At 38.2% G+C, this 11,187-nt stretch overlaps 1 protein-coding gene across 1 annotated transcript; it reads right to left on the minus strand.

Annotated features, from left to right (window-relative positions):
- Positions 1-786: 786 nt before the first annotated feature.
- On the minus strand, positions 787-9,680 carry timm8b (translocase of inner mitochondrial membrane 8 homolog B (yeast)). Its single transcript, XM_039763916.1, has 2 exons — positions 9,478-9,680; positions 787-1,335 (listed from the first exon to the last, which is right to left on the minus strand). The coding sequence occupies exons 1-2, from the start codon at positions 9,586-9,588 to the stop codon at positions 1,168-1,170; spliced, it is 279 nt and encodes a 92-aa protein (XP_039619850.1). The 5' UTR covers positions 9,589-9,680; the 3' UTR covers positions 787-1,167.
- Between the last annotated feature and the right edge of the window lie 1,507 nt (positions 9,681-11,187).

Below are 11,187 nucleotides of genomic sequence, written 5' to 3' on the forward strand. Positions count from 1 at the left end.
TTGGAGAAAATGGTACTGACACTTTTTAATTAACTGGTATCAAGAAGTCTTCTTGAAGAATGCTTGTGATCTTAGGGCTGTACAAACGAAATGCAGATTGCTAAAAAAATCTGATTAAAAGCAAATTCTCAGACAAGTCTTATAACAGCTTGTGGGAAGTCTTTCTGTGCAATCTTATCAGTCTTCCACAATATTGCAGAGATCACACTGGGTGTGTCTATTTTAGCAGCTCAGCGTGAATGTGGCTTTTCAGCACAGAGCAGAATAAAATCAAAAATGCTAAACTCACTTCTCATCCTTGTAGGATTTAGTCAGGATCAGCACAGAAGGCCCATCACCTGAGCACTTTGACCCTGAGCCCTGTGCCAAATGCTGGCTCATTTCAAACATGAGTAAAAGAAGACCAATTAACACTGGACGGCCCTCTGACACAGACATTCAGATGGTCAGTGACACAGACTCAGAGCCTGAGTTAAATACAAGTTTCTTAATGACTATACGTAGTTGGAAGTTATAATGACATTCAGTTACCCAAATCATCAAGACGGACATAAAAGCACGATGAAAGGATGCACTGTGCAGGAGAAGGAAAAGATCTAGGCACATATACATGGAAGTTAAGTTAGGTAAGAGATTGAAAGATAAAAATTTTACACATTTGATTATTTGAAACTTAAATCAATGCTACTGGCTCCTAATTTTTTTCTTTTAGGAGCCATTGGCTTGTTGAGGTGATTTTTTTGTGTGGAGTGCTCAAATATATAAAACAAATTCCATTGTAATGGATGGCCTTTTGCATATATTTATGAATGACATAAAAAAAACAACAACTTTATGGATTTACTGGTGCTGTATCTATTACAGAGTGCACGTTAATAAGATCATTTGCTAATATTTACTATTTTGATAATTACATTTCCAGTAATTGTATTCATTTACCAATAAAATCTCACGTGAATGTTTATTTATAAAATGTGTCCATTACGAAACTGAAAATTGTGTTAAATAAGTATTTTGACCCCAATTATAGTCTGCCAACATCCTTTTTCACGAATGACTAATGCAAAGAAAGAACACTGAATATGAAGTCATATGTTGTAATAATCATCATCATTTGCAGAATGGATAACAGCAGAACTGCAGCAGTCCACACACAAAAGACCAGCGTCAATGAGTCCCCTTCTGTATCATCTGGGTAAAACGGTTAGTAATAGTCAAGGTTGTGTCAATAAACCTTTCCACACAACTGGTGAGACAGCCTTCAGTCCTAGAGTCCAGTTTAGAACTGGGCTTATCCACACACTTATCCCAGCATACATCTGTGAAATTATGAACCTGCAGGAAAGAAAAAAAACAAAATGAACCTTTCATGCAAGAGAAAACTAGGCAATATTGCACATAATCACACATTAAATCTTGGCAAATGTGAATTTGTATTCTTGCTGTTTTTTCCATAAACTGCCCACTAAATACAATAATGTAAAATAAATGAAGTAAAATTACAAAACATGCTTGAGAAGCTAATTTGTGTTTCTTGGGATAAGCTTCTGCTACTAGGGACCTACTACTGTTTAAGAATGCCAATGTATGAGAGAAAATAATGAAATTCAAAGCAGAAATCACCAAAATAAAACAATTTTAACATTTGATAAAATGAGCAGGAAAAATGACCTGTGGTTTAAAACAAAATTAAAAATTAAAGGTAGCTCTTCAAAAATTTTGAAATCAAGCACAGAGACTACAGGATCTAGCGGCCTATTACTCAAAATGACTTTACCAAAAGATCTGTGGCAGACGTCCGGGGACCTAGCCCCACCGGGATGCCTGGAGAAGGGAAGGACCGGGAGAGGGGTAATATATTCCCTGGGACGCAAGAGGGCAGCCCCCCTGGCTTGCAACGGGGCCATGGGCTTGGAGCTTGGAAGCTCAACCTTGTTGGGGCCTGTGGCCACCACCAGGGGGCGCCTGGACAATTCCAGAGCCCTGGACTGCAGCACTTCCACCACACTCGGAAGTGCTGCCAGAAGAGAATCCAGGAACACCTGGAGTGCTTTCGGGTGCCCATGCAGCACTTCCGCCACACCAGGAGGTGCTGCAAGAAGATCGTCAGGGGCCATTTGACTCCATTTGAGGAGCTAGAGTTGGGAGGCAGAGGACAGAGTTTGCAGGACTGGAGTGGAGGTGGTGAAAGAATAGAGGAAAAGAGAAGGAAAGAAAGAAAGAAAAGGTCTGTGAGCAATAGTGCTGGTGGGTTGTGCACTGTGCGCTGTGTAAAAGGCAAAAGAAAAATAAATTGTGTGTACTTTTGGAAATTGTGTGTCTCAGTGTCTGTCTGTGTTGAGGCTGATTCTCCACAACCCATATGAGACAGAGACAGACACAGACACACGCGCACACACACTAAAAGGACAATTTTGCCAAATAAGAATTGCAAATCAATCCATGCAATTTTGACATCAGTGGAGTTAGAAAATGTACTCTTTTCAGTAAATTTGCACTAATTTACAAAATTTTTGTCATTTTTCTGTTGTTTGATGGGGAAAAAAGAAATTTAAATAATTTTAGCATAAGAATACAACATAACAAAATGTGACAAAATGACGGCATCTGAATATACTGTACAGTATTTGGGGTCAAATTTTAACTACATAATATTGTAAAATGTCATTAGCAACCATGTACTTTATGTGCTCTACTAATAAATGTAATTATTCTTCTATCATTGTCACTACTAAATATTACTCATTGTCACAAAAATATTTAATAAATACAAGTGATTAAATAATCAAACAGCACCAATTTTCAAAACAGGTAACTAAGCTCCTAAATGCAACTGAATGTTATACCATGCTTATATTTTCTGACTTTTTAGACTTCACCAGCCAAGTTAAACAAAGGTTGTGTTTTTAATGAAACCACATTGGGATTCTAATGTTTTTCAATAAAAAGTGCAATTACAAGCAATAGTTTACTGTCGTATGTAAACCTGCTGATGATGGGAGTGCTGAACAGCAACAGCACAGCCACCAACGTTCTGAAGCCACTAAGTTTCTGGTGGTGTAAAGACAAACATCTTAGAAGCTGTTGTACTCATGGGAATTATTTTTTACTTTGAATTTAAAATTTTAAGAAGTACTGATTGGTTATTCAACTTCTCCCAATTTATAGGTCACTTCCATGAACATACTATTCAATAATTTTGTTTGGAATCTTCTTTTGTGGTTAAAGAAACAAATTTCTCAAGAGACAGAGCAGCCTTTAATGATGTGCTCTTCTGCAGAGCTCCAATGCTAATTGAAACATTTACTCCTTTTCAACTTGAGAAGCCAGATGGCAAAAGATTCTAACCTCATTTCTCAAGTTACAGAGGAGACAGCAACTCCACTCCACAACAGAGATGCACTCCTTAAATTTTGATTGTTCAATACAAGTATAAAACAATATATTTCTTTCTTCAAAAAATTTAAAGTTCTGCTTGTTGATGTTATGCTTCACATGAGGAAACACAAACACACAGGAACCAGAAGTTAGGATTCATGTTTCAATGAAGACATACTGTACTTGTAACATCTAAACCCTGCTACTACGCGGTAATATTGGAGTTTTCATATTGCTGTCTAACTTGGCCACACTCACATCTTTAATGTTGGCTAGATAACAGTTCTGCTCCTTCATACTCATCTGGCAAAGGTGTGAAGGCTCAATACAGTAAGGTATTGCACTGCTTTTCATAGTGTTGTGTCATCAATACACAAAGAACAACTACAAGGATTTTCTTTTCCATTTTACCCCATCACGTATAGGGATGGGAATCTATGCAGCAAGGCATATTTATGTGATTGTAGTAGCAATTTTAGAATTGTAGAAGCAAGTTTAACAAGTTGAAATGTCCCATTTCACAAACAATAGTCATAATTAAGTACTTCTCGGATGTAAGAATAAAGCCCAGTGTATAGTTGTGTTACTACTAGTGTGAAGTTCAGCTGAGCTATTATATAACCCGACATTCACATATTGTAATATCGATTAAGGTACATTACAAAAAGTTTTTTCATTTTATTTCAGATATAACGTGTTTAACAAGTTCATTTGAGTGTTGTCTTTTGTAACAACTGGCCAATACAGTTGAGAGTCAGCTTCCTGGCCAGTAGTTCTGTGGTTAAATGACGTGTATGTTGCCTTCCTTCAATCAACATCCATCCATCCATTCATCCATCCCTCCATTATCCATCCATTGTCCAACACGCTGAATCCAAACACAGGGTCACGGGGGTCTGCTGGAGCTAATCCCAGCTAACACAGGGGGCAAGGCAGGAAACAAATCCCAGCCAGGGTCCCAGCCCACCGCAGCCTTCAATCAACATGGAAAATACATTAGCATATTAAATACAGAGGAGTCGGAGTCAGAAGTACCGGAAACTAAGGAGTCAGAGTCGAAGGATTTATCTACCGACTCTACAACGCTGGGCAATGGTACACCAAAAGCCAAGGACAACTTCCAAAGAGATACAAGATGAACTCCAAGGTCCAGCATTGTCCAACTGCACCATCTCTCACTTTTTGAGTAACAGTGGGCTAAATGGAAGAAAACACAGGAGGACTCCACTATGGAATGGAGAACATAAACAAGCCAGACTGGCACTTGCTAAAAATGCACATTGACAAGCCTTAATGCCTTTGAGAGACTCTCCTTTAGACAAACGAGACAAAACTGAAGCTTTTCAGCCAGTCACATCAGCTCTATGTCCACAAGTGAAAAAAATAAACTTGCAAATAAAATAACACCGTAACTATCGTCAAACTTGAAGAAGGCCTGGTTATGTTTTGAGGCTGCTTTGCTGCATCTGGCACGGGATTGCCTTGGGTCTGTGCAGAGAACAATGAAACTTCAAGACTATCAGGACATTCTGGAGCGAAACATACTGCCCAGTATCAGAAATCTCAGTCTCAGTTGCAGGTCACATGTCCTCCAACAGGGTAAAGACCCAAAATACACAGCTACAAGCATCCAAGAATGGCTAAGAACAAAACATTAGACTATTCTGAAGTATCATTCTATGAAACCCTAATTTGAATCCCATCACAACATCTATAGAAATAACTGAACTATGCTCTGGAGAAGGCACCCTTCAAACCTGACACAGGTGGAACAGTTCGCTCAGGAAGAGTAGGCCAAACTACCTGTCGACAGGTGCAGCTGTCTCATTGAGAGCTACAGAACTGCACTGATCACCTCTAAAGGTTGTGCAAAAACAATTACATTAAGGGTCCCGTCATTTTTGTCTATGCCATTTTTATTTGCGTTATTTCTTTAAATATTCTGTTGAACGAAAACTCTAAAGCAAAGTCTGATTATTATTAACAAAGGAATAAACAATAATGGGTGCTAATTACTTTTGTCAGTTTCAAGTTATTTCAGAGACAACTGTGGGTTTTTCTTTCTCAGTGGAGGGGTTACCAACAAATTTGTCCACATCTAAAATTTTACATAGTACCTTTCACCAAATGCTTTGTTACAATGGTGATTAATCCTACTACTTTGTTTATTTTGTTTGCTTGTTTTTTTTCAAGATTTTTGTTATTTGGGTACATTTTATAACTATTCAAAGACAAGGGAACACATTATGACCTGTAATACATACAGATATTTGGAGTGTACATTTTAAAGTGAAAATTGTTTTAAGTGTTATCTTTTCACCTTTATTCCCCAAAACCCTTAGATTAACAGTTACATTTACCTGTCAGAAACAAAGAGTCATGTAAATATAAATATAACCAACACAATTTCAAAGTAAGCATGAGAGTGATTAAAACATATTTAAAATACTTTGTTTTATTAAGAGGCTAAAAGTTGGACTGAAGCTTGCAGAATATTCATCATAGTGACTCAAAGGCACATTTATAGATCAAATGCAGTCGTATTTAACCAGTGCCTGCTTTGTTAATAATTAAGAGATATATTACGTATTGTTTGTTTGGTCTGTAAAAATGTTTTCAGGAAAAAAAGGGTAAATCAGCAAAATAAGATCCACTGAAGTAAATCCAATATGTGAAAGCAAAGCATGGAGAGTGAAAAAACTTTTGGACCTTATCAAGGTGGATATGAATCAGAATGTAGTGTACTTTAAAACTTATAAATTTTAACAGGTGGTTACAATCAATTTGTGCTTAAGGCCTGAGACCTCATGTATAACACCGTGCGTAGAACTCACACTATAACATGGCGCAAGCACAAAAGTAGGAATGTGTGTACACACAGAAAACTCCAGATGCAGGAATCTGTGCGTACGCAAACTTCCACGTTCTTCCACTACATAAATCCCGATCAGCGTGAAAAGTAACGCAGGTGCACGTGCCTGCTGTCCCGCCCCAACTCCTCCCAGAATTACGCCTCTTTATGCAAATCAATACAAATAGCCCTTACGCTCAGCATTCTGTGAAAAGACAATGGCAAAACCACGAGGAAAAATGGAACAATTTCAGCCAACACCAAGCAGAGGCAAGGAAAAGCATACTATTTGTTGGTTTAAACAGTGGTATAAACAAGAAAAGGAAGCTGATCGAGTGACATAGCATGTCGGAGAAACTTGAAAGCTCAAGTTCACAAAGTCGCACAGTGCCCGAAATAAAAAAGAAGTCACATATCAAAGTCGCCATGAAAAGGCGAGTCGTAGCCCACCGTATGGAGTGTCATATGAAAGCTTATTAAGGTACAGAGAAAAAAAAAAAAGCACACAGTGGGGGAAAAAGCAGAAAATGTCAACTTTAATCTCGAAATTTCCACTTTATATCACGTAGTTTATTTTGTCATTAAAGTAGAACATCATAAACTAAATCTTAAAATCGTTTAATTTACTAGTTTCTCAAATTCCATCGTAACTAAAGTAGTACATTAAATGCTTTGTTTTTTATTTGATCTTCTATGTGCTCTGTGTGTGTGAATCACTACGTGCTTCTTAAACTGGCTTTCTCTTCCTCCGACACGACACAGAATCCATTACATTTGTGATATTACAGCTCTCTGAATAACTAAAATACTGAGATGTATACATGATATCATTTTCATGATGATAGGAGTTAAAGCACATTATTAAACATGGGAACATGGTGGCGCAGTGATTGTGCGCGACCTTCGATGAAATTATTTATTGCAGCAGTACTGTCTCTTTCAAAATGTACTAACCTCCAATTCCCGTCCTTCCTTTTCTTTCTCCAAATACCCAATCGCCACACAATCAGCTCTGTAATAGACGTTAAGCCATCTGTAAGCTTATAACGCCGATTCTTCAAAACTTTTAAGGAACATTGAAATATCTTCATGTTTAATTATTCTATCCTTCACGCCAGTCCCAGTGAAGCATACAGTGCGAGGCAGAAACAATCCGTGAACAGAGCCCCAGATCCTTGCTAGCGTAGCGACAATGTGTCCTTTAATTATTAACAATATAGATTATTTAAATGAAGTTAAAGTTTTATCTGTATAATATAACTAACTTATTTTGCTGCATTTCATCTTAAAAATGATATAGTCATCATATGTAAAAACGTGGCTCAGGTTGTGCAATATTATAACTGTATCGCAAGTTTACAGTGAGGTAATTGTACTTATAAGTACAAACAGTTCTACAAGGAGCAGTTGATGGACTGATTGAGTGCGTTTAGAGCTCTTGGGATGAAACTGTTTCTGAACCACGAGGTCTGTACAGGAAAGGTTTTGAAGCGTTTGTCGTGTCAGAAGCAGTTCAAATAGGAAGCATGGCTGAGGCAGAGTGTGCTTGATGCTGTATACCGATAATTCTCTTTACGATCAGCTGCTCCGAGTGGTGCAGTGAGTGTAATATGGAAAAAGATGACCCGCTGTGGCAACCCCTAACGGGAGCAGCTGAAAGAAGAAGAAAAAGGTGCAGTGAGAGTAACAACGCTAAAGCAGCTATGGTATTTAGAATAGTTTGACCACTCTGTGGACCTTTATATTGTTACAAGTTAATTACAATCAGATGCATTAAACTAATAAACAATATGCGGTTAATTTCAGCGTATTTATAAAGCCGTGTCAGGGATGAGGATCTGAAAAAGAAAGATAAACCACACAGGAACAGTAGCATTGCTTTGACACTGGGTGCCGCCAGTCTGCAAAACTGAGCGGAGAACTTGCATACGACAGGGTATGAGCTACCATGGAAATGTGTGTGGCTTTACGCCAAGTTTAGGTTTTATACATCACGATTTGAACATTGGAAACGTTCATATGCAACATTTCTGTGCGTACGCACCATTTATACATGAGGCCCCTGGTCTTTTTCATCCTCCTTTCTAAATAATTACCCTTTGTTCTGTAGTTAGTGAATATCTGTACTGTGGCTGTGTCCTCTGATCTGTCAGTCTGAATCAGTTAGTGTTCAGTTTTGTGGCTCCTCAAAGCATTTTTGTGTAATATGTCATGTATTGAATGATCTTGCAGTATATGTTATCTGTCATTTTGAAATGTACTCCTCTGCTCTTCAAGTGCCTGTTATTCTATCTTCGTTATTTTTTTAACCAAACATTTATTAATTGTTAATATTTAATGTTATCCAGACCCAAATGTTGTATAAACATACCTGCTGTGACTACATATATCATGGTTAAGATATAAGGTTTTAGTCAAAAAAATGCAAATCAGTACTGAATTACACTGATAACATCAATACATTTCTTGAACCAACTTACCCCAATACAGTCTTCCTTGATGACAAAAATAATAAAATACGCATTTAAACATAGCACATTCTAATCAAGTGATTCACACCTTCAGTCTAGGGGCCCACTGCACTTGCATATTTTTATTCTGATTTTAATTAGATTACTGCTTTTTAATTAAGCAACCTATTAGTTCATAGTGTGATTTTGAGGTTTGTTTTTAATGAGTTTTATCATCACTGTGGTTTTCATTCTGCTTTTCCAGGTGTTTTGATTGACAGTAAGATGACTGCAACCTTTCAGTTTTACTTCTTTGGTGTCTACTACACTCATAGTTAATTTTCATTATTTGAACATCCTTTTTGACAGAAAAAGAAAATTAAAAAACAAAAACTTAAATATTTCATTAAGATGTAGAAAATACAAATATTGCTTAATTTAATGTGTATGTAAATCCGTACTATCATGCTTTTTTTAAACGGAATAAGAGAAGAACAAAAGATCAGTTAGTTAAAAAATGAGATGATAAACTGGCATAAACTTACAGCTGCTATGGCCACGACTTAACCTGATAAACCACTGATCTCAGCCACATGACCCGGAATATGTCTGATCCAAACAGCGTTCCGTAGAGAAGGGTGTTTTTTTATTTTTGTTTTTCGATAAACACTGTTTCACAAATTTTGTAGAATAATACGCTGAGCATGCGGTTTTCACAGTCTTTACTTAAAATATACAGTACCCAGCAGCACTCGTTCAACTATCAGAAGAGTGCATTCAACCCCAAAAGTAGCTCACCTGTGCCTGAAACTGTGCCTTTTGTTGTTCGATGGCGATCAACCTCTGCAGTTCCGACGCCTCGGCTTTCCCTGATATGCTCGAAGATGAAAAGTCACTGAAATCCGACATAATTGTAACACTTAAAGCTTGACCTTCCTCTGTACTGAAGTAACACGAGGTATTCAAATATGTAGGACAGAGCGGAAATGGTGCCCTCCACTTATGAATATTAATAAGAGGGAGGGAGGGGCCATTTTACAGGGTGGTCCAGATCTAATTATGCAGATCCAGATTGTCTGGATGACTTTGATTTATGCGGGGACGATTCAAGTTCGGAGCGAAGACGATTCTTCATGTTGTCCGTTCGCACACTTCTCGATGGTGCGGGATTTTTCGGGTGATTTTCTATGTAATAAACTTAATAAGTTATAGCGTAATGAAAATTGCATAATTAGATCTGAACCACCCTATACATGTATTAATTCGGTAGATGACGTAAAAAATGAAACTAGTAAGTAACGTAAACGTAACATTTTGCATCATCACGTTGCTAGAGTCGTAGTACGCCGCAGAATGCGGGATAGTGTCACTTCAGCAGCAGTGCGTGTTAATTTAAAATTCTGTGTATGGATATGTGTGAATGTGCCCGGCGATAAACTTGCGCTCCATGTTGGGTTAGGTCCTGTAGTTTACTAGAAACCATCCACTCTCGAACAGTACACTGCGTGCAGTCCAGATTTCTTCCGAAATTCATAAGACTCATCTGTCAATTTAATACTGACGTGCAATTGTTAGTACGAGTCTGGACGTGAGGGTAATGAACTGGCACATTTGCCCTTTTACACACAAGTTCAGTTTCTGATTTCATGATGTGACCACTCGGGGGTGTACCTGAACCCAAAACCCCAGACACAACTGCCAACATACAGTCCAGGGTTCAAACAAAGTTTAATTTATTAAACAAAGTATCTATGACAGACAGATTTGAAATCAGTCCAGCACAGAAGAGTACAGTACAGCACAGCACTTTCCAATCCTAAATCTATCTGTTTTTCCTTCCTTCCTTTCTTTTCTCCACTCCAGGCTAGGTTTGTCTGTCTTCACTCCCAACTCAGACTCCCTGAGTGAGGTGGAGGATCTCCTTTTAAGCTGTACCCTGGAGTACTTCTGGTGTAGTGGAGTTGAGTACCCCTATTCTAACAGTACCCAAGCACCCCAACAAACTCCAACTCTCATGTAGACCTGTGGGTGTCCAAATGGGAGCCATACCAGAGGGATATTGACAAATAGTGTTGCATCCTTGAATAAGTTGTCAAAATACCACATGCCCCATTTACGCATACTGGATGATTTTTAGAATCCCCATTTAACTCAACCTGCAAGTCTTAGGTTATGTGTGAACAAGACATGGTGGGAAGATCCTAACATAAAACAAGTAAGTGTGGGATTTAAATCTAAGACAATCTGCAAGGAGGTAGTGCCAACCATTGCAATACTACTGTATGCTTCACCTTGTCACTTTATGTTCACTTTTCTTCTTGATATACAGTTGTAGGGCACCAGAGCATATCCCTGTAGTACTGGAGAAAGGCAGGACAAAGGCAGCCATGCTGAACAGATGTCAGTAGAAAGGAGGGTATGCTAATGCACAAACCAAGAGATGCAAGTTCAGTTTTTAAGCTTGTGAGCAGAATTACCAGGTGCTGCCAAAATTCCCGGCCCAAAGAC

This window comes from Polypterus senegalus, chromosome 9 (assembly GCF_016835505.1).
Source record: "Polypterus senegalus isolate Bchr_013 chromosome 9, ASM1683550v1, whole genome shotgun sequence".
Classification (NCBI taxonomy): domain Eukaryota; kingdom Metazoa; phylum Chordata; class Cladistia; order Polypteriformes; family Polypteridae; genus Polypterus; species Polypterus senegalus.